Source organism: Neofelis nebulosa, chromosome 2 (genome assembly GCF_028018385.1).
Source record: "Neofelis nebulosa isolate mNeoNeb1 chromosome 2, mNeoNeb1.pri, whole genome shotgun sequence".
Lineage (NCBI taxonomy): Eukaryota > Metazoa > Chordata > Mammalia > Carnivora > Felidae > Neofelis > Neofelis nebulosa.
This window is the reverse complement of record NC_080783.1, coordinates 217,503,276-217,526,992: the sequence shown is the minus strand read 5'-3', so window position 1 is coordinate 217,526,992 and position 23,717 is coordinate 217,503,276. Positions and strand designations below refer to the sequence as shown.

At 47.2% G+C, this 23,717-nt stretch overlaps 1 protein-coding gene and 1 non-coding gene across 10 annotated transcripts in view; both read left to right on the top strand.

Moving 5' to 3' along the window:
- CAMTA1 (calmodulin binding transcription activator 1) overlaps positions 1–23,717 on the top strand; it is an 827,492-nt gene that overhangs the window by 388,254 nt on the left and 415,521 nt on the right. For all 9 annotated transcript variants that reach the window (XM_058719234.1, XM_058719242.1, XM_058719241.1 and 6 more), the window contains exon 5: positions 10,442–10,577. In XM_058719234.1, coding sequence (XP_058575217.1) covers positions 10,442–10,577 — 136 coding nt within the window. The remainder of the gene's footprint in view (positions 1–10,441; positions 10,578–23,717) is intronic.
- On the top strand, positions 4,038–4,144 carry LOC131505768 (U6 spliceosomal RNA). Its single transcript, XR_009258544.1, has one exon. It is a non-coding gene; the product is annotated as a U6 spliceosomal RNA (small nuclear RNA).

Here is a 23,717-nt window from a genome sequence, read left to right as displayed (position 1 = left end):
TTGGTGTTACCTTCTCCCGGTCCCTATTATTTCTATGGCTCCAGCTGGAATTTATTATGAAAAGCAATTGGTTTTCATATCTGGCAGATAGCAGCCTGGGCCGGGCCTGACAGCCCTTTCTTCCCTATCATTCCATAAATGGCTTGCAGTGGCCAGGCTTGGGGGGCGGGGTACGGAGGAGGGGAGGACACGGAGTTCTCCCCACCAGCTTTCCTGCTCTTTGTCCCCCAAATCGTGCAGACCCTATAAACAAGTCAGAAGAAAACACCAGATTGAAAGTTAATAAAGCAGCTCCTGTCCGTGAGATTTGGGCTGTCGCCGTGGCTTCTTGGGGTTCCGTTTGGCATCCTATCAACCTTGCTGTGCTCCAGCCATCAATTACCACTCTCACTGGGTCTGTGTGCAAGGGAGATAAGCAGGGGAGACATTCCTTTTCCAGATTCCTTTCCTCTCCTTGCAACAAAAGGAAGGGCTAAAGGAACATTTTAAATCAGGCTCAAATGATCCTCCCTTTATATGAAATGTTCTGCTGTGAGAGGAAACGTGGGCTCTGAAAGTGCCCTGGGTTGCTCCTAGAGAAGGAGAGAGGGTACACTGGGGCATGTGCCAGGGATTTGTAGCAAAATGCCAGGAAGGGGGGACAGTGGGCTGGTTCACTGGTTCTGTCCTTACCAGCTGTGTGATCTTGGGAAAGTTAATTCCCTTCTCTGTGTACTTCTCATTTGTTAGATGACGACAACAGTATTCGCCTACTACAGTTGTTGTGGGATTAAAATGAGAAGTGGGGGGGAAGGGCTTTGCCTGCATCTGACATTCGAAAATGCCAGAGAGGTGGCCGCTCTTGTCATAGCAGTTGTTGTCATGCTTATTATGGGCATTTTGAACTAGGCCATGCACTTTTTTTTTAAATAATTTTTTTTAAATGTTTATTTATTTTTGAGACAGAGGGAGACAGAGCACAAGTGGGGAAGGGACAGAGAGAGAGGGAGACACAGAATCCGAAACAGGCTCCAGGCTCTGAGCTGTCAGCACAGAGCCCAACGTGGGGCTCGAACCCATGAACCGTGGGATCATGACCCGAGCCGAAGTTGGATACTCAACTGACTGAGCCACCCAGGGGCCCCTAGGCCACACACTTCTAATGGTGCATTTCAGTCAGGTCATTCTGGGTTGGAAAGATCAGAAGGAAAGTTGTGGGCACGCGTGTGTAAGCGGCAGTGAAGAGTGGTGTTCCTCTTTTCTTAATTGCCCACTGGAACGGAGATTCCACACTGGCCTCGGGAACAGCATTCCTGCTCTAGGACACTACACGTTGTGCCTTGCCACAGGAGCCCGTTTCACATTTGGGGTCAGATTTAGAGGCCATTGGAACTGCAGGAATTGCATTTCTCTCCACCTGGGCCCTTCTCTGTGCCTCCTGGTGTGAGGGTTGGGACCAAGGGCAATGAATAGAAGGGGAGGAGAAAGGGGGAACCTACCCAGGTTTGGGTTCTAGCTGCAAAAAGGGACTCTCTGGAGATGCTTACTCTTTAGAAGCCATCCAGACACTGCTTATGGAGTCTTACTGGGAATGAGGACATCATCCATTCTCTTCTCCAAGGGAAGCCACAGGGACACATTGTATGACTTCAGTGGGACAGTAGACAGTCAGCCAGAACAGAGCTGACAGCACAAAGTCAGCTGCCACCAGGCCAGGCCAGAAAGGGGCTGACGAGAGACCTGAGGAAGCCCATGGATGCTGGGGTAGCGGGCTGGTTCTCAGTTGTCTGCATGGAATTTCAGGTGGCTGTCAAGGTCCTGGAAGTGATCTGTTAGTGATAGGGGAAGGGAGGGTTCTAGGAGGAGGGCCATGGATCTGAGCTGTTTAGGAGACACTGATTTCTAAAGTTAGACTCAAGCACTGGAAAGAGTATCTGGACCATTCCTTTTGTAGGATTAACCTAGCGTTGGCTGCAGCCCCCTGTGGCTCCATAAATTCCTCTTTAATATCCACACACGAAACCTCTCAAGAACATATCCCCCCTCTGATCTTCATTTACTGATTGTCTTCAATGTACCTAATTTGAAAAATGTATTTTGCCTTAAAGTGGTGGACGAGTGTGTGTGCCTCAGTGCTTACAGACAGACAGCCTCTCCCCTGGGTGAATTTTCTAGCGGCACCCTACGACGTGCCATTTCATTACACCCTAAATCCCTCCATCATTGTCCCTGGCAGAGGCCCCTACAAAAAGGGGCCACATTTGTTATTAGTCATGAAGAACACATATTACGTGGTGGGTGGCCGGGCACCTCTCATACATTATGTCAGCTACAACAGAGGGATCAAGTAATTTGTTCAAGGTCACACAGCTCATAAGGAGTTGAGCCAAGCTTTAAGATGTAACCTAGAGCTCACTTCAAATCCCGTGATCATCTTTTTTTTCTTTAACTTCCTATTATGGAAAATTTCAAACATCTACAAATATAGACAGGCTAGTGTAATAAACTCCTATATACTTATCATCCACTTTCAACTGTAGTCAACACATGGCCAGTCTTGTTTCATTCACGTTTCCTCCTCCCACCACACACATTGTCATGAAGCATGTTGTAGACACTATACAATTTCATCAGTAAATGTTTTAGTATATATCTTTAAAATATAAGGTCTCTTTTTAAAAACATACTCCTGCACTACAATTATCACTTAAAAATTAATAATTCTAGATATTGTTAAATATCCAATCACTGTTCCAGTTGTTTCACAAACGCTGTATTTTTTTTTGTTTGTTTTTTACAGATTGTGACTGGTTGACACATCTCTTGTCTCTTTTAATCTATATATTCCTACTCGAGCATTCTCTTACTCTCTTTTTCACTGAATCCATTGAAGAATCCAGGTCATCTATCTGCCCTGTGGTTTCCCACAGTCTGGATTTTGCTGACAGCATCCCATGGTTCCCTTTACCATGTTCTTCTGTCCTCCGTGGACCTTATAAAGTGGTAGATCAGGAGGTCTGAATAATTTTAAATTCCTTTTTAAAAAATTTTTTTTTCCCCTACAGCAAAGTATTCTTCTATCAGGGACACATTCTATCTGGTTGTTTCTCTTTTGTGATGTCAGTCATTAATTGCTGATTCATTAATTATTAGGGGTTGCAAAATGGTGATGTTTTAATTCTCTCACTTCTTCATTTATTGGCGGGAATACTTTTATAGAGAAAGTCCTCTCTTCTGCAATTTGCTAACTCAAAGGAACAGTTTATACAGGAAAGGTAAGATAAATGCCTGATTCTTCCTCCTTATACTTCTTCAGTTTTCAAAATAATGTATTAGGTCAGGAGCCTCCTCCAACAACGATCAATTAGTTTTTTGTTTGTGCACTTTAGGTTCATTATGAACTCATGGATTTAAACATATTTAACGTTTTTTAATTCAAAGCAGTTGCTATTCTTATTGATGCTTGAATTGGCTCATTTTTGGCCAGTAGGAGCTTCTTCAAGTTGATTCCCAAGTCTTTTTTTTTTTTTTTTTAAGTAGGCTTCACACCTAGTGTGGAGCCCAACAGGGGGCTTGAACTCACAACTGTGAGATCAAGACCTGAGCTGAGATCAAGAGTCTGACACTTAACTGACTGAGCCACCCAGACCCCCTGCCCGTGTCCTTTTTGTATGATTTAAAATCTTTGACACAGCTCACATCATACTTCATGGTGAAACTGGTTGTTTTCCTCCTAAGATGAGGAGCAACACAGGGTTGTTTATTCTCGCCATTTCTATTCAACATTGTACTGGAGGTTCTAGCCAGTACAATAAGGGAAGAAAAAGAAAAGGCATCTAGAATGGAAAGGAGGAAGCAAAACTCTATTCATAGGTGACTTGATTATAAATGTAAAAGATCCTAAATAATCTGCAAAAAAATTTTACTAGAACTAATACACGAATTTATCAAGGTCACAGAATACAGGATCAGCGTACAAAAATCAACTGTGTATCTATATGTAAGTGGAAATGTGTAAATGAGCAATCTAAAAATGAAATTTAAAGTAAACAATTCCAGTGCTCACTTTGGCAGCACATATACTAAAATTGGAATGATACAGAGAAGATCAGCATGGCCCCTATGCAAGGATGACACACAAATTCGTGAAGCGTTCCATATTTAAACAAACAAAAACATTAAACAGTTCCATTTACAGTAGCATCAAAATGGATAAAGGACTTAGATAATTTAATTTATAAAGTGTGAAACCTGTACTATGAAGTCTTATTGAGAGAAATTAAAGATTTATATAAATGGAGAAGCACTCCATGTTCTGTGATTGGAAGTGATTAGAAGACTTGATATTGTTAAGATGGCAGTTCTTTCCAAATATATTTTTAGACTCGCTGCAACCTCTATCAAAATCCCAGCAGGCATTTTTATTGTTGTTCTTGTTGGTATTGCAGAAATTGTCAAACTTACCTTAGAAGTTTTTATAGGAATACAAAGGACCTCGAATAACCAAGACAGTTTTGGAAAATAAGGGCAAGGTTGGAAGACATATAGTTCCTGACTTCAGAATTTACTACAGAGCTGTAGCAATCAAGACAGTATAGTATTGGCATAAGGACAGAAAACAGAGAAAAATATGAAGTCCAGAAATCAAGTCTTATGTTTATGGTCAATTTATTTTAATCAAACATGCAAGCATACTTCAATGGGGAAAAGGATAGCCTTTTTTTTAAGCAACAACAAAAACAAACAAACAAACAAACAAAAATAGTGCTGGGACAATTGGATATCCATGTGCCAAAAATCAACTTAGGCCCTTACCTCACACCATACACAAAAGCTAACTTAAAATGCACCGTAGACTTAAATGTGAAAGCTAAGACTGTGAAGCTCAGAAGAAAACACAAGAAAAGTTTTCTGTGACTTCAGGTCAGGTGAAAAATAATCCTAGATATGATACTGAAAGCATGATTCATAAAAGAAAAAAATTGATAAATTGGGACTTTACCAAAATTAAAATCTTTTGCTCTTTAAAAGAAACCCATAAAGAAAAGGAAAGCCATGGACCAAGAGAAAACATTTGCAAATCCATTATCTGATAAAAGACTTCTATCCAGATTTTATCAAAATAGCTCTTACAACTCAAAAAGAAGAACACAACTCAATTAAAAATGGGCAAAAGATTCAAATAGACATTTCACCAAAGAACTTATATGAATGGCTAATGAGGACATGAAAAGATGCTCAATATCATTAATCATTAGGGAGACGCAAATTAAAACGCTGCCACACACCCAGTAGGATGGCCATAATCCAAGAGATGAGACAATGCCAAATGCTGGAAAGGATGTGATGTTGGAACTCTCGTTCATTTCTAGTCAGAAAGCAAAATGGTGCTGCCACGTTGGAGAACATGCTGCCAGTTTTATGTTTATGTTCCCTGTTGTACCTGTCTTTCACCTGTTGTTGCTGCGTCTTTAATCATGCTTAGGAAGTTTTCTCCACTTTCAGGTTATAGAGAAATTCACCTATGTTTTCTCCTATAGTAGTGTCTGATTTTATTTACAACATTTAAATCTCGGGTCCATTTGGAATTCATTCTGCTCTACAGTGTGGGGAATAGATCCAACTTTATCTTTTTCCATATGCCAGTATCACTTATTAAAAAGTCAGTCCCCTTCCTCCACTGATTTGTGATGTCTCCTTTAGAGCATATTAATTTGCGGGGTGCCTGGGTGGCTCAGTTGGTTAAGTGTCCGACTTCGACTCAGGTCATGATCTCGCGGTTTTGTGTTCGAGCCCCACGTTGGGCTCTGTGCTGACAGCTTGGAGCCTGGAGCCTGCTTCGGATTCTGTGTCTCCCTCTCTCTCTGCCCCTCCCCTGCTCATGCTCTGTGTCTCTCTGTCTCTCAATAATAAATAAACATTAAAAAAATTATAAAGTATATTAATTTGCATGTGGAAGTGGGAATATTTCTGGATTTTCTCTTCTGTTCCCTTGGTCTTTCTATGTATTCACATGTCAATTCCATACTTCTTTAAATATAGAGGTTTTATAGAATGTGTTAATAACCTATAGGGCTAGCCTCTACACTTTGGTTCTCTTCATTAAAGTTTTTCTGGCTATCACTGGTGTTTTTTCCTTCCTCATAAATTTTGTAATAAGATTCTCTAGATCCAGAAAGAAAAAACCCTAATGGGATTCTTGTTGTCATTACATTTTGTTTATAGATTAATTTTTGGAAGACTGACATTTTTACGATTTTTGCTTTTCCTAACCAAGAACATGTTATGTTTTTGCATTTACTGAAACCTATTTTGTCCTTTAGATTTTTATAGTTTTTCTCCTTGTGTTTTGGGAATGTCTTATTAAATTTATGCCTAAGTATTTAGTTTTCTTTTTTCTTGATAGCATTTACTGTATGATGTAAGACATACAGTATATATATGAAGAAGTTACCCATCATTCCTTCTGTCTCATTTGTGTGTGTGTGTGTGTGTGTGTGTGCAGTCTGTGAGTGTGTGTGTATATCACACACACACTCACAGACTGCACACACACACACAAACTATTGATTATGTATCTTAACTTTATACTTGCTGGTTTACTTTTGTAATTTTCAGTAGCTTTTCCATTGATCCCATGATCTTTTCACCATATTGCATGAGTGTTACTGGTTTTGCCAGCCATTCGTATCTCAGATAAAAAGGTTATTTGGCTAGAAGCCTCCCTCTAGAAGCATCCCTAATGCTCACGGTTTTTTCTTGATATTTCTCTGGCTGCTGCCTTGGAGGTCTCAGATTGTTTCCCTGAGTATCTCTTAGATGGTCAGCTTCAGTCAGGTTCCCCCAGGGGACCCTGAGATAGATAGACTCCAGTACAGCTTATTTGAGAGGCAGTCTTGGGAAGCGCCAGAGGGGGCATGAAGGTGAGAGAGGAAGGGGAGGAATACAAATAAAGGGCTCATGGGTGCGTCTGGGTGGCTCAGTTGGTTAAGCTTTGGACTCTTGGTTTCAGATCAGGTCAGGATCTCACTGTTCATGAGTTCAAGCCCCACGTCAGGGTGTATGCTGACAGCATGAGCCTGCTTGGGATTCTCTCTGCCCCCTCTCTGCCCCTCTCCTGTTTGGTCACTCTCTCTCTCAAAATAAATAAATACATTTTTTAAAAATTAAAAAAAAATCCCACAACAAATAGAGGGCTCTTGTCCAGCGGGTCTCCATCTGGGCAACTGGCACTTAGGCTCTAGAAGATCATATAGAACACCCAGAGTCATCCTGAGTGTGGGGTAAGGAGGCCTGGGATTGCCTCAGAGATATCCCAGTTGTGGAGTGAGGGGGCCAGGACTTCACCCACCAAATCCCCACCCCCTGGGTGAGGCGTGCTTTCAGGGTGTTAAATCACCCAGTCAGGGGAGCAAACCAGGACTGGCCCCACCCACAATCTATGCTAAACCAGTAGACTTGGGGGAGATACTGGAGTCACCCTGAGTCCGAGTGAATCCTGCTCAGACACTCTGTGGCTACAAGGCCTTGGTTTTCTCATCTGTTGGGAGTGATGATCTTACCTCATCATGTTGTGGTGAGAATGCAAACAGCCTGGATAAAGGCACAGATACAGGTGTAGCTACGGATGTCGACGTAGGTGCCGATGTCAGCATCGATACACACGTGTGGTTGCAGATGTAGATAGAGATGCAGACAGACATAGACGCAGGTACAGGTGTAGACTACAGACAGAGACACAGGTGTAGACACAGGTACAGACACGCACGTGGCCTGCTTCTCCCACACCAGACACTGACTGGGACTTGGTGGGATTGTTAAGTGGAAGGACTTCCGTCCCTCTTACCTGACTCTCTGTTGCCACTGCTGTCTGTCCTCAGCTCCATTTCCATTTCCCTGCTCTTCTCAGGGGGGTGCTGCCTTTATGCTGCTGTGAGATGTAGTAAAGCCCTCCCCTGGCTGGACCCCTCTTGTGGGGCCTAGTCCACCCATCCCTCCTTCCCTGGACCCCTTCCCACCAGCTCCGACTTGTTCTTGATTATATTCTGGGTTGGCAGCTCAGCCTCATTTTCTTCACGTTGTGGGGCCCCTCTGCGGTCTGTTTTTCTCTTTGCCATTCTTAGGACCCGAGAACAATGGAGGGAGGGACCTACCCCCATCACACGGAGCAGAAGCAAGTTCTAATACAATCAGAGTGCTGGATTAAACACCATTAGGTTGCTCATTATTGCAAGTTAAAATGACGACTCCATTTATTAAGGCCATTTAAGTTGGCCACTTGGGCTCCCTGCGGGATTATGTCCAGCTCAAAGTGTCGGATGACAGGGCCATTCTCACGTTCTCAGAATGCAAAGGGCAGGTCACCAGGGGAAGATGGGTTTCCTAAGGTGGGAACAGTTGTGGTTCTGACTATGGACGTGACAGTATTCTGGGACGTTCACTCTCTTTGGGTCGTACCAGTCACGATCTGAGGACAGTTGGCCTGAACGTTCTGCTGAGGTTTGCCGATCATGTTTAGAAAGAGTGGGGCTGTGGAGCAGCTCTGCGTGTAGCTGTCTTGGCTCACAAGAAGCTGGACTGGATTAATGTTGTGTCTTCCTCAGCAGATGGGGTTCCTTGCACGCTCCCGTGGATGTCTTCATTCCTGCGTGGAGGGGGCGGGACAAATGCAGAACCGTCTATTTGATCAGATGTGTTCCTTCGCTTATTCCCGAGGCACTGGCCCTGAGCATAGTAGTTGGACTTTGGGGCCCTTCCAATGGTTTGGGTACGATGAGCAGGGCCGGAGTGGAGAGAGGCAGGCCCAGGTGGCCCCATATTCCAGCCTCCCTGCTATCTAGAAATGGATGAATACTGTAAGGTTTTCAGTGCGGACTCGTAAGTGCGAGACAAACGGTCAGGTGACAGCATTGTGACAAGCCTGTGAAGCTATTTCCCAATTGTTTTAGTCGGCCACACTCAGGGAGGAAACCAGCACTGACATAAACCAATTGCACCATGATCGGCAAACAATGAAGTGTTGGGAGTCGCTGTTGAAAGTCTATAATTTCCAATGGAATTGCTGTTCAGTCAGCTCGCTGCTGAATGACACAGCCCGTCTGGGTGGGAACTACAGTTAGCCTCTGTCACCCTGGCGTGACTCCCACCCCCTGCCCCAGACAATGTAGTAAGACGTCACTAGCCAGTGTTCTGTGCCTGACTGTGAAATGGCTCCTTGTTGGGGGAGGAGGAAGGAAAGACTGGGATACAGGCTCCTGCCCTAGGCCACGAGGAACCACTGTCGCAAAGACACAGACGCCCACTTGCACTGGAAGAAACCACCTCCTTTGCCTTGTATGTGTAAGGAGCTCTCACGCCAAGGCTAGGAGTGAGATGTGCCTGTGCTGGTCTGCTGGACACATAGACTCATTTGTGACCTCCCTGTGCTAAGGTCTCAGCCAGGGGTAGCATGGCCATGGGGAGCGAGTGACGTACTCTTTGCTTTCAGGGGGAACCTCAGTCTTCCTTGAAGGTTGAATCTCCCACACCTGCTGCTGCTTCACTCTGGAAGCGGCTTGCCACAGCACATGCTGCCAGAGGAATTTAGTTGTTTCTCTCCTTGGCGTTTCCAAACCAAAGTGTGTGCCCTCTGTAGCTGCAGAGGTGCGCGTGAACATCCTCTGCTCTCTTCGGTTGGTGCGTGACTTCTTTTAGGACAATTCACGCTTCTTTTCTGTTTGTTCTTTTGGAATGGCACAAGAGTGGCCATCCCCTCTCAGCGTTTAGCGAGCGGGAAGCCAACGATTTTCCTAAGGTACAGTGGTCGTGGACCAAATAGACAAATTTACCTGGCAGGGCTGAGCCTTCTGACAGCCGAAGCCCAAATGTGAAAGAATCAGGTACTTAGCTGGCTTGAGAAGAAGCGCTATAGATGTTCCTCTGAATCTTGCAGTGATCTAAACGCACGCAATGAATCAAGAGCGTTTGGCCTGGGCGACTAGTTCTTCCATTGGTCTGTTCTTAACATAGTCATCTAGCGTCTGCATTAAACTTATTTATTTCCTAATGCTGGGTGATGGATTAAAAGATGTGTAGAAAATCTTTCTACAAGAGATAAGATATTGCAGTCTGCCACAACCCCCCCGGCTCTTTTTGCTTTCTCTTGCTGTTTTTCTACTTTTCAGCACGGAGCTCAGGCCCCCACATCGTATATCTTGATTAGATGGTGGATATTACTAAGGGGATGTTTTTTAAGCCTATCATTGACACATTTAATTCATTAGGTACCAAATCCACAAGCAAATTTTGGCTGGCCATAAAACATGGTTAATCCAGGGAGCTGCAATAAAAGGTGAAAAATTATGTTCTGGCAAATGTGGAATATTGCTTTTCTGTAGAGACTTTTCCTGGTCCACGATATCTTTCTTCATAAATTTTTCTTCTGCTTGGTTCTCTTGGTAACTTAACCATTTGTTGTTTCCAGACCACAGAATGGCTCAATGATCCTCTACAACAGGAAGAAGGTGAAATACAGGAAGGATGGGTATTGCTGGAAAAAGAGGAAAGACGGGAAAACGACCAGAGAGGACCACATGAAACTCAAGGTCCAGGGAGTGGAGGTAAAGGGCAGAAAGGCTCTCTTGTTCCACAAATGTTGTTTCTGGGCTGCAATGACACGGGATCGCTTTGGAGTAATTTGCTGCCAGTCACCTCTGTCGAAAGCATTTCTGTTTGCCAAGCCCCCGTTTGCTGTTTTTTTTTTTTTCTTCCTTCTTACCCAATAGCCTCCGTTCAAGTTTTCCGTAAAGCCAGATTTAACTAAAGCAGTCCTGTTTCTTGGGAGTCCTTGGTGCATAGACTGGGATTTGCAAGGTTCCTGCAGAACCCTGTGTTGTATCTATCACGGAGAAGGCTGCAGGTGCATTGAGAATGTGCAGGTGTGAGGGAAGAAGGAGCCACGTAAAGTGTCTCCCCATCCAGGTGGCCTGGACCTGCCTTTGCTGAGTGGGTCCCTTGGGATCTGGTGATCTCCGACCAGAGCCTGGCTTTACTCCCTCTGCTGGCAGCCTCTTCCATTTCCTTCTGGGCATTTCAACCTCAGAGAGCTCGGAGGTGTTAAAGATGAACAGTTGGGGTTCTTGTGGCTGGGGTGGAGGTGGGCGCTGCTGGGCACATCTTGGGATCTGTGCACCCTTCGGTTTGGATCCTGGGGGAAGGCAAGGTGCAGTGTGGTGGTTTTGCTATTGTTCTGAGACCACAGGCTCCGACTCTCAGGTGGCCATGGACACTTTCTCCTGGGGCCCTTTCATTGTTGGAAGGCCTAAGCCGTGTGTCACAGCGGTAGAGAGAGAGGGTATGAATCGTGGTACGTTTGTGGCTGCTAGTTAGCGAGCACACACTTCGTTGCATGGCTTGATCCTTGTAAAAGATCTTCCCCGCGAGGATGGTGCTGTCTTGGGTCAGGAGCCGAGAAGGTAGCTTGTGATCCACCTGGCAATTCGCGTGGGTCAAAGAGAGAGATCCTGGAGTCCGCTGGTGTGTTGGGTCCCCTAGCATGCCAGGATTGATCACCTGGACGATAAGCCCTCTTGAGTTCAACGGCTCACACTCCAGGCCGACATTCTTCGTGACACACTTTATCATTATGACTTTTTCTGTATTAATCATGTGCTTTTATGGCTGTTAAAAATAGCATCCAGTGGCTTTTATTATATTACCCCACAGAGAGAGATAACTTCTGTTTTATGTTTTTGTGGTTGTTTTTTTTAAACACCCAATAACAATGCTTTATGATGATGAGCAAAGAAAAGCCCCAATATGAGAAATCCCACTTTTCCTATGTTCTCCTGTATTCAGTGTTTGCACAGTGTGGCTTAATCAACTCACGAGACATTAAAATGCGGATCGCCCTGAATGCACTCCTATGGACCCCGGTCTAGGACCGATTGGTGATGGGGCCAGCAGATCAGCCCTCGAGGGGCCCGAGGGCACGGGGACTGGGCTGGGTGGGCAGAAAGTGAGAAGCGTGGTTGCGACTGGCACAGGACTCTTCCCAGGACTACCAGGGTCTGTGGGAACTCACACCAGCGCTGCAGCAGACGGCCCCTGGGCCTGCAGCTCTCTGGCACAGTTCGTCTTCAATAACACGTAAATCAGGAACTTTGGGTTGTAAGTAGCAGTGGGGTGGAATTCTTCCTCAGCAGCAGCTCAAAAGCCTGGGGCAAAACAAAACAAAACAAAACAAAAATCCACAGTGCTCATTTTCTTCCCATGTTCTAAATTAGAATTGTCGCTGGACGGAGTCAGAATGATTGGTGGTTATTTGTAGACCATATTTGTGTTTGGAGTTCTTTGTGGCTCACGCTTGCAGTCTCGGGTGCAGACACCTGTATGGGGGAGATCGAGACCCTCGGAATGCAAGGGCAGGGAACGGGCCAGACAACGAGGGGTCTCCGAAACCTGCCAAGTATCAGTGGCGGTGGGGAGTGGGGATGGGAGACGGGCTTAGAGACCCTTGGTCAGCAACATGAGGTGTGTGCTCTCCGGCTCTTGGAGAGTGAGGCCACCCCAGGCAGGCACGTGGTGTGGTGGCCTCTTCCACTCAGCTCGCAGGTTGTCCCATCGAGTCAGTCACTGAGCACTGACTGCGGCCCTACTCTGTGCAGGGCCCTGTAGTGTCCACAGGGAAAACAGAAGCCATGTTTTCTGCCTCAGAGACTCATGGTCAAATTAAAGAGGCGGACATACCTGAAAGTCACTGGCGGCTGAGAAGAACAGAAGCCTGAGCCTTTAGGACAAGTGTCCAGAGGATCCCAAATGGACTGGGATGACCAGAGAGGCTTCCTAGTGAGGTGGACGATCAGCCAAGCTCTTGAAGTTGGGTAGGACTGTGTGCATTACTTACATAGTCTATCTGGACTCCCCCTTTTCACTTAGCGTGGTGGTCTGAGCTCCGTCTCTGTTGACACTAACCCCTCATCCCTTTTAACTGCTCTATAGTTTTCCACTGCAGGAGCATTCGAGCCACGCCCTAGTCAGTGCCTTTTTAGACTCTGTCCAGCTTTTCAGCATCACAGTTCTTTCAGGAGACATGTTCATACAGGTCTGCTTGTACACATGTGCAGCCCAGGCCTGCCGGAATTGGTGGGTGTGAGGCCTTAGTGTCTTTCATTTTACTGGACACTGTGAAATTGCTCCCAAGTGGCTGTGCCAATTACATGCCCAGCAGCACTGAGAATTCCCATCTCTTCTGTGCCCCCCCTGTACACAGATGGATGAAAGACAGTGCCCTGTTCGGTCTGAATGGAGTCTGTCTTAATTGTTTGTGGGGATGAGCACATTCTCATGCGAGCAGGTGTCCTTCGTGATGGATTGTCTACCACAGGGCATGGTTTTCAAACAGCCCCAGAGAAAGACCTCTTTGGCAAGGGCTGCCCTCACCTCACTGCACATTTCCTGCATTTGCTCTGGCCTGGACCAATGGCCAGGAAGCCCAGAGGTCATGTGGGGACAGTGGGCAGGTGGTCCTTTCCAGCCAGGGAATTGCCATGCGACACACATGAAGCTTTGCATCTCACGGATCTTGGAGCTGTGATTTTCTACCACCTCAGCTGGTTTCCTCAGTTCAAGGGCATGATAAAGATATTTGGATCTACCGTTTAACATATCACTTGCTATAAGCCTTCCCTCAGGCCAGGAAAACTGCCAGCCCTGTCCACGGAACCGCTCAGCAGTCCGGCTTCTTTTGTTCTCGGAGGCTGGGGCCCTAGGAACACACGGCAACTCAAAAGCTCATTGATTTTCTCAGCCAGGCACAGGATGGGGGCAGCCGCTTTTGAAGCTGACGAGCTGTTAAGTCCACGATTAGTTGTCTTGTCTGTAAGCCACGGAGAAGCCAGCTCGATAAGGTTTCCAGGGACGACAAAGGTTGGCAGGGAGGAAAAAGAAGGTGGTTGTGATGTGATGTCAGCGTTTCAGGAGATGAAATCTGAGCAGGCCTGAGGTTGGCTCTGCACCCCAGGGACATTCGTGCCTGCTTATCTGGAGCCTTGATGAGGGTGGGAGCTGTGGGGATAGGAGACTCCCTGAGAGCAGAGGGGGAGATCTGACCTGTCCCCTGCCTCCAGTATTGCCACACCCCGGGTTAGGTGAGGTGGGTGGAGTCTTTGGGCCAAGCTGGAAGAGTACACGTACTTTTCAAGATCCCAGAGCTGTCCTCTGGTCCCAGAAGCTTATGGTGCTGTCTTCTGCTTGGTGTTCACACCTCTCTCCTGAGAGTGCCGGGTACAGAACCCAGGCCAGCGCTTGGCTGTCTACCTCCCGACTCCTTAGCTGCTAGGGTTCCACAACAGACAGGAGCCACACACACTTAGTATAGCAATGGCCGCTGGCTTATGAATCTCCTCCATACACACCAGCTACACTATCTCATTCAACCCCCATTGAAACATCTGTCTAAAGTACGTATTATTATCCCCATATCATAGATGAAAAAATTGAGCCTCAGACAGAGTTGCTCCCTCCTCGTATCCTGCCACAAATCAGTGTGGAGGTGGGACTTGAGCCAAGGTTCCCCTGGTTCTGTGGCAAAAGTGCTTGCCCGGACATCAGTTGCTCCTGGGCATTCCTGGGGGGATTTGTGTTTTTTTCAGATCAAGTCAGCACAGACAGTCCATCTGTCAGCCAGCTGTCTGGTGCTTTCTCCCCCATTGTGACAGGTACTGAAGACGCAGTGACGTGAACATGAACATTCCCTATCTCATGGCAGGACACAAAATCAAGTGTGCTACTCTAACACCAGGTCACCTGGAGTGTGGTGGGAGTCCTTGCGTGGAACCTATGGGAAGGGCACCTGAGGCAGACTTGGTCGTAAAAAGGAGACATAAACATGGGGCACGAGGCACTGGTGGGAGCTAGATAGTAACAGGTTGGGGTGGGACATAGCAAGGGGCAGTGACAGGGTCTGTTGAAAAATAGCTAATGTGATTTAAAGCAACAGGTGGCCAGAATTGCGACATGTCAGAATCTCTCCCAGCCCTGTACAGACCAGATGTTCGCCTCCCGGAGACCAGGCCTTCTCTGCTCTGATCATGAGGCACGCCTCGCCACAGACGTCCTGCCTTTGGAACCAGTGGGTGGCACTGCACAGAGGCCGTTGGCTCAACTGTGGGTAGCATGGACAAAGGCATCCTTCCCCACTGAGCCAGTGCTGTGGTGGACAGGAACCCCCGGCCTGGACCATCTGCCTGGCAGAAATGTCAGTCATCCCCTCTGATTGGAATTTTCGGCTGCGAACAGAAAGTTTAGTTTTGCTGACACGTTTGTACCATGTCCAAGAAGGAAGAGTTGCTTTGACTTCCCGACGAACTGCCTGGAAGCCGGAAGCCTGTTGTGAGCACAGCAGAGGCGGTAACAAGGTTATGTTTTTGGACTCAGCCTCATTAGAAGTGATGTTCTTTATTTGGACACTTAGGCCACATACTAAAAAGAAAAAAAAAAGCACCTCTTTCAGAAGTAGGAATGATATTGTAGTTATCGCATTAGGAATTAACAGGGCATGAGATAACGGGCTGCCTCATGGCGATGCCAGATCGTTCCAGCCCTGCTGGCAGCCCTAAGATAAATAGATATCTCGCTTGCAGCCGATGGAGTATATTTAAAATAGCCAGCCGCAAACATGTATGGAGCCCAGATCAAGTTTGGAAAGCAGCAGCGTAGAGACAAGGAGGAGGTCAGCTGGCTCATGAAACGGCTGAGCAGCTGAAGCTCTCAGGGGGCCAGGCGAGTCAGTGTGTTGCCGCCTTGTGTTTTTGAATAGAATCAATGCTTCTTGCTTTTCGTGGATGATCGTGTGGCTCTGGTGCGTGGACGTGCTGCCTCATTCCGCTCCCTCCCAGACTCGCCATGCGCCCACCAGTCTGTACGGTGCAGCGTTCCTGGCTCAGAACCCACGTTCTCCCACATTGACGTTGAGGTCGTGGTAGCCTTGTAACTTCGGAAACTTCCAGGAGCGTCTTCCCTGGCCTCCCCCAGTCGGCAGTAGTCATTCCCTCCCTTTAATTTCTGTACCTTCCTTCATGAAGCGTTCTCTCTGACTTTCCACTAGCCCTGTCCGGTTCGATAAACACGTATTAAGTATCCAGTATCTTCTAGATGCGAGAAGGTCTGTATCTGGTATCCAGGAACTCGATGGCCTATTAAGGGCAGAATAGGGAGAGGCAGGTAGGACACACATCGTACTTGAGAAACTTACAGAAACACGTATCAGGTCATTTCAGTGAGGTGTGGTAACCGGTAACCACAGAGGCTTTGGAGGGTTGGAATGGGCTTGTTTCCCCTCCGAGGACAGGGTCTGCACCGGCCACCCAGAGGCTCATGCCATGAGTGGTGGATATGCTGCACGAGCAGTTCCTTTCATGGGTGTCTCCTCATCTGAGCCCCACCCAACCCTGTGGTTCAGTCCTGTGAGTCGGGTGTGTTTATCCCCATGGGGACTCGCCCTCGGCTCTTCGACTTCCAAACCCGCCACCCCCTCTCTTGTGTCCGGCACTGGTGGTTGAGGTGTCCTGGTCTCATGATGCCTCCAGTGGAGCGAGCCAGCCTGTCCAGCGGCACCTTGGAGGATCTTCCCGAGCTCTCTTCTGACTTTTAATCATCTGAGTTTTTGTGCAGCGTTCTGCTGGCATGCTTGCACGTTAAAACTCAATTTCCTGTTACCTGGATGTGTTTTGGTAGAATCAATTCAGGAACTCAAATCCATAGTCTTTCTTTAATTTCTAATTACTTAGCATCCCTGGTGACATGTCCCTACCCAACTCGTATAATTAAATTTTAACTAATAAATAACATTAAACTAGCTACGCTTTGAAATGGCAATAGCCTCTGTTCACCTTCTGCTGAGCTCATGGAGGCCTGGCCACGGTGGCAGTTTTGTTTCTTTTTCTTAAGGCTCTGCCTTCCCTGACCAAAGGCAATTAACAACAGCAATGACAACTATGGCATCATTCATCGAACACCTACTGAATACCTGTTCCTGTCCCCATCGCTTTATGGGTGCCATCTTGTCCAATGACTTGGCAACATTCCCATTTAGCAGGCCATGCCATTTTCCTCATTCTTGCAGAAGATGTACTTAATTTTTAGAAGATTAAGAAATATATCTAAGGATGCCCAGCTCATCTGTAACAGAGTCAACACACTACCCTGGGTCTATCTGATTGCAAATCCCCAGTTTCCTCATCGCCATACCACATCGGCTTTCAGAACACCTGATACTCCGGAGATGTGTGCTTAGACCAGGGAGGTCTAGGAGCATGGGCTTCAAGATGCAGCATGGGGCACCCACGCACGAGTCTCAAGTGAGATGGGGGGATGAGGAAGGTCTTTCGGTACAAGTGGTGGTCCCCTTCCAATCCCTGGGCCTCCCTTCTTTATAACCCCAGAGAGTCAAAAGACCAAGAGCCCCTCCCTGACTGTTCCCCAAGCCCAGGAACCTGGCGCCCTCGGGTCCCCGGGGACTTCAGGAAGAAGACGTGGGGGCCTTTTGCCATCCACTTCAGTGGGTGCGAGTCCGTCCTCCAACACTCTGAATGCCTACAGGGCCTGTTGTCACTCCTTGGCTCTCATTTCACACAGGTCCTGTAGGAGCTTTTTCTATCCCCATGTCAACCTTAACTGAGAGACAACAAGTTGTGTTTATCCATCCCACTATGAATTGCCAGTTTCTATCCATCCCGAAGCTACAGCTCTCAAGCTTCCAGGACACATTGACTTTGGCACGAGGGGTCCGTGTGCTCACTCTCCCTATGCAGGGTTGCCAGATTTAGTGCACTCCCATGTAGGTACACACACACACACACACACACACACACACACACACACACGTGCACATAATGTCCTGTGAAATTTGAATGTCAGTTAAGCAATACATAACTTTTCGGTACAAGTATGGCCCGTGTAATTATCTGGGACATACTTATGCTGAGGTCTTATTTGCTGCTTGTCTGAAACACATATTGGGCTGGGTATCCCGTATTTTATCTGGCCACCCTCTGACCATCGGAGCAGTTTCCTTGGAGTCTTTGCAGACAGAGATTTGGCTGCTTGGGTATTGGTCTCGTTGAGGACTTGAGGAAGTGAGTTGGTTTATCTCCAGACACATAATCGATGCAGGAACCATAAAAACCAGGAAGGACGCTGGCCACCGCTGAGAAGAGACGGCACTCCTGGCAGTGTGACAGCAAACCCAAGGGCCGCCGGGCCCGGGGACCCTCTTATTCTCTCTGAATAAAGACTCTGGGGGGCCACTTGGACTGCTGGCAGCCCAGGCCTTGCCCTTCGAGGCTGCTCCCCCAAGGAAGCAGGACCCTGGCAGTGGTGAAGAGGTGCCAGGAAGATGTTGAAGGAAATGGGTTTGTAGTTTCTGCCTTCCTCACGTCTCTGGTAGATTACAGTCTGTAAAATATTTTGCAATTTCCTTTTTTAAACTTGATTTGAGCCTTATTGAGCTAGAAACTCCCTGTCGAAGGTAGAGCAGCAAGGCATCAACTTGGTATGCTGAACTTGTACTTAATTATTATCATAACAGTCCCTTAACATGATTGCAGATTAGCCCACAAGGACATGAATGGGAATTTTAGCATATTCAATTACAATGGAAACTCTTGAACACCACTGTCAAAATTCACCCCAGGGCCTTTCTATTTGGGCCCCAACATACAGCAGGCACAAAGTTAGATGTTACTCAAGACACATAACCTTGATTTTTGTAAGCATAATTTACGGCCTCATCCAGAAGCGGGGATGCCTTTTAAGAACGTGATATATATTCCACCCACCTCGGTAAATGACCAGATACAGCTGCTTGGGTTGGGTAAAGAATATCTCTGGCCTTCACTTGACCGAATAGTAAATTATTGATCTTCTCCACATCTTTCAATGCCCTGACATTGCTGGGGAAATTTACTCCTGTCATCTGCAGCTGTGGCCTCTCTCCGTGTGGTGCTCTCCATGCTCAGAGGGCACGAATCTCCAGCCCATCCTAGGACAGTCACGCCTGACCCCTGTAGTTGACACGGGTTAGTCACTGACACAGGGAAGGCGTATGATTTGCAAACTAATGAGGCCCAAGTTTCTGTGTCTGTTTCCCACAGACCCGCAAAAATCACGGGGAAGACAGAGGCGTGACGGAGGGCTTCTGCACACCCAGTAGGAATGGCAGAGGAAGGCGTCGGTGCATAAAGGCAAGAAGGGAACAGCTCTTCCCACAGCACTAGGGCAGAGACCGCTTTGGCGGTGGGCTGGCTCCGGTCTCCTTGTTTCTTCTGCACACGCGTTGGGGTTCTGGCTGCTAAGCCGCCCTCTGCCTGCCCTTCCTGGATGCAAACCCGCACCATAGATGGAAAGCTGGTGATTTCCTGAAAGCACCTTTCTGGCTCTTGTTTTCCTCCAGGACAGGTGGAGTGACCTTCCATTTCCTCTTTGCGCATCTGAATTCCAACACCTTGTAATGCTTTCTGCTCTTCAGGACGTGCCTGTACACTCGTATCTCACTCATGCAAAACCCGGGGGCCACGCGGGCACGTACACAGCCATGTTGCCACTTGCTACCTGCAGTGTGGCCCACTGGTCAGCCCGGTCAACCTCACCTGGGAGCTCACGAGGACAGCACACTCTCAGAACCCAACCCGATCTCCTGAATCAAGACCCGCCTTTTAGGGAGATACTAAAAGTATCGTAGGCACTGGAAGGGATTGACCCTCACCATTCTCTTTTCTTCCCTTGGTCACTCAGCCGTAGGCTCGTGGGTGTTGTGTTTTTTAATCTTATGTTAAGAAAAATATCCAAAGGAAAATTTCACAAGTTGGTCTGGTAATTTATTACTTGACTCCCAGCACCTTTTGAAAACTTGTAGGTGAAATCTCTGATCAGACGGTTTGAGCCTACCACTCTTTATTCTGCCCTTGGCCATGAAGGAGAGAGAAGAGCGGGTTTCTCTCCGACAGTGGAGCTCGCCCCCGGGTGCTGACTGAGCGGCTCCCTCGCCCTCTTCCCCAGGTGGACGAGCTCTGTTCCTGCTTTGTTTGTCTCCACCCAGCAGGGCACTTTCGTCCCCTGCTGAGCCCAGCGCTTGGCATGGTACCTGGTGCATATTTGGTGCCCAATAAACATTTTTTGAGTGAATGGGTAAGGTGATGGACTTCCACGAAGGGTCAGACAGTAAATAGTTTCAATTTTGCTGGCCAGATGGTCTTGTCACACTGCTGCAGTATGAAAGCAACCGTAGACAATAGTTAAAGAACGGATGTGACTGTGTTCCAGTGAAACTTTATTTACAAAAATAGACTGAGGGCCGGATTTGGACTGGTCGATTCCTGTTCTCAATCATGGCAGCAGGTTCTAGAAGCATCAGGGTGCAATGGAAACCAGTGAGAGATTGATGGGGGATGATTAGGGACTTGCCTCTCACACGTGAGCGCTGCCGTGTTTTTAGACTTACGTTTGCAGCCTGACAGTGTTCCGGCTCGGCTTATAATTCTGTAAGGAATCAACACTTAAAATTTTCTTTTTTTTCATTGTAGAGAGAGAGAAAGGTAGCATGAGCAGGGGAGAAGGGCAGAGGGAGAGAGAGAGATTCTTAAGCAGGCTCCATGCTCAGCACTGGGCTCTATGCAGGGTTTGCTCCCCTGACCCTCGGGATCATGACCTGAGCCAAAATCTAGAGTTGGACACTCAACTGACTGAGCCACCCAGGTGCCCCAGGAATTAGCACTTCTGTTCATGACACACTGTCACATCAGACAGTGTTGTTCATCACAACGCTGTTCCGGTGGAGTTAGGATGTCTTCTTTCTCTTTCTTTGTAGTGGTAACGTGTCCATGTGGCATGGGTTTATTTGTTCTCAGTCTGAAGAAGCTAGGAGGAGATGTCCTTGCAAGGGCAGTTGGGTCCCGTTTCTCCCACAAGCCGAGGACATTGCTCCATAGTGCTGTGGAGAGGGCAGAGCAGGTCCCCAGGATGCACTCTGAGCTCCAGGGATCTGTTCAGGGACAGCAGAGCCAAAGGAATATGACCTTGGTGTGACCGGGTGGGTCAAAGGATCAGGCTTTCATGGCAGGAGGGAAAGGCTGAACCCCATGCATCTTCGGGCCTGAAGTGCTTTGAAAGTAGCCTGGCCGTGTTTGATGTGACAACGTCCCCCTAGAATAGAGGCCGTAGGGAGGGTACAGATGTTATTCGTCCGTGTTTAAGTATTTACATGACAGCACGAGAAACCTGGGCACTTTCTCTTTCATCTTTGCTGCCACAATTTATGTACAGTTTTATGATGGATGTGAGAGGTAGACATTTATTACAAAAGTGTAAGAGATGTTGACTCTTCACGAATTGATTATTTAGAATTTATTTTATTAAATATTCTAGGTGGCGTGTGATAAACCGAACCTCTGCTGGTTTGCAACTTAATGATTCATGTATCTGCGGCAGTGATAAGGAAATCAAGGACTGCGTTTGCCATTTCGGGGGAAGAATGCGGACTATTATTAAATCTGGAATGGGCCTCTCGAGAAGCCCTCCTTAAGGGAGCGCACGTTATCAATAATTTCTTCTCCATACGAGAATCCTAATGTTTCACTTATGGAAACATAAATTCTGAGCAAGTGGCTGTGGTTTTTCCCTCCCTTTGGCTCCTAATATCCTGTACTCATGGCTGACCAGCTCCTACTCCTCGGTTACTGTCTAGTGTGCAGAGTCCTTCAGTCTCTGTGTCTTCATGCTCCGATTTCTAGTTTTTCATGCTCTTACAAAGCTCTGCTGAGGTCGATGCATTTCAGCAACTGAGATGCTGGTGGAGACCAGGAGAGTGTCCCTTTTGCTTGAAATGTCCTGAAAGATTTGTTGAAGTTTCAGAGGAAACGATGAGTGACTGGGACATCTCAGAAGTCTGATGGAAGTGTGGTCAGCCCATGTAGGATTTAGGCTGCTGCCCTGAACCTATTCGTGCGGCAAAGCCCATCTGGTGAGTTGCGTCTGTACCGAGGACAGCGGATGGGAACACCCTGGAGCTGTGCCCATTCTCAGGGGACACAGAGCCCGGGAAACTTAGCAGGTGTGGCTGTCCTGTCACCTCGGGATAGAGGGCAGGCAGAGCTCCTGGGGGACATCTAATGAGAATGACAAATCTGCGTGCCTCATGGTGACATTTTGAAGGTATCAGCGTTGTCTGGTAGCTTGAGTTGCAAAATACTCCCTGACTTCTTTCTCTTTCCAAAACATTGGACAGGTGGCTAAATGCTGTAGTCTTTACTGTAGGAGTCTGTGGGAAGCTAGGTTGGGGAACCCCAAGACTTCCTGTTTCTCCCCAGGTTCCTTACTCATCCACGCGTGGAGCAGCCCAGTCGCACGCTCAGTCCTTCCATGGTGTGATGCCCCGACACCGATATTGTACTTGAATCCCTCGTTTTGTTGGGTGCATGGAATTAGACCTACTTGTCAGCATCGTGCCATTTTAGGTTCCGTTTCCCCGAAGAACGCACACAGAACTGTTCACAGTTATTCCTCACAAGTGGAACCTGCTTGGCTCTTGTCAGGACAGGGAAGTCCAGGAGGAAGTGAGCTCGCTCCTGAGCTTTCGTTCTTTCGTGGCTCTGAGGTAGTTGTTAGAGTCTACACTGCAGTCCCCACATACAGGTGGGCATAAGAGCGGCTCCCTCAGCTGGTACAGGGTTGTGTTTGGTTGTTGTGCTCTCATGGAATTCATTGTCCCTTGACGGCCAGCTCTCAGAGCCCCCAGAACAGGCAGTGGGTTTGGACACGCTCCCGTTTTCTTGTTTGCTTGGTTCGCTTCTGTCTCACCGGCACTGAACACGGGAGGGACTCAGTTTCTGTTTGTGGCATGCCTGAACGAGTGTGTGGAGAGCTGGCCCATCAGGGTTTCGAGTGCCTGATGGCAGGCTGGGTCCCGGGACCCTGGAGCGGAGCCGTGCAAGGCGTGTGTACTTGGACACCTGCCGTGACTGGGCACAGCCCCCTCCTGTGTGCGGAGCCCCCTCGCTTGCCTTTTCCTGGGAGGCAGCTAAGTAAGCCTCATGGAAGCGGCTTCCTTTCCCAATTAATGAACACTCTCAGACATGATATGAAATGTTTGGAAACGAGATGCAGCACAGTATTTTGCCCGTATTTTATTTTTTTTCCGTTTCACAACACCTGGCAATAAAATTCCCGGGCTAAATACCAGATGAGTGTGCGCCTCATTATGTATAGTAACTTCGTCTATAACTTTTTTAAGCCCTCCAGATGGAAGCACGGTATAAATGTGGAGAGCTTGAGAGGGGAAATGAAAATAAATGCACTAAGAAATAAAGAATCTGTTTTTTATACTTTCTTTTGCAAATAGTGTTTGCAATGACATATTGTGAATGGACTGAATTATAACAAAAACGGAAATGAAACAGAGCTTGGGGGTAGAAAGAGCAATTGTTACACTCACTTTAACTGATATAATGCAGAGCAACGCTTTTTACACTCAATTAGTTTGTACATTGTGTTGGACACAAACCAGAATGTAGAACATTTTTGGGTTTTGTTTTTACATGATTAAGGGAGATGAGATGAAATAAATTCAGTGAATTACCCTGCGTTCCTTTTCGGTCGGAGATACTTTTGTTTTGTTTTTCCTCACCCCTGGTATTGAATGAGCGAGGCTGGTTCCTCCAGCGGCGACCTCTGTTCCCAAACAAGGTACTCCTCCCAGAGATCAATGG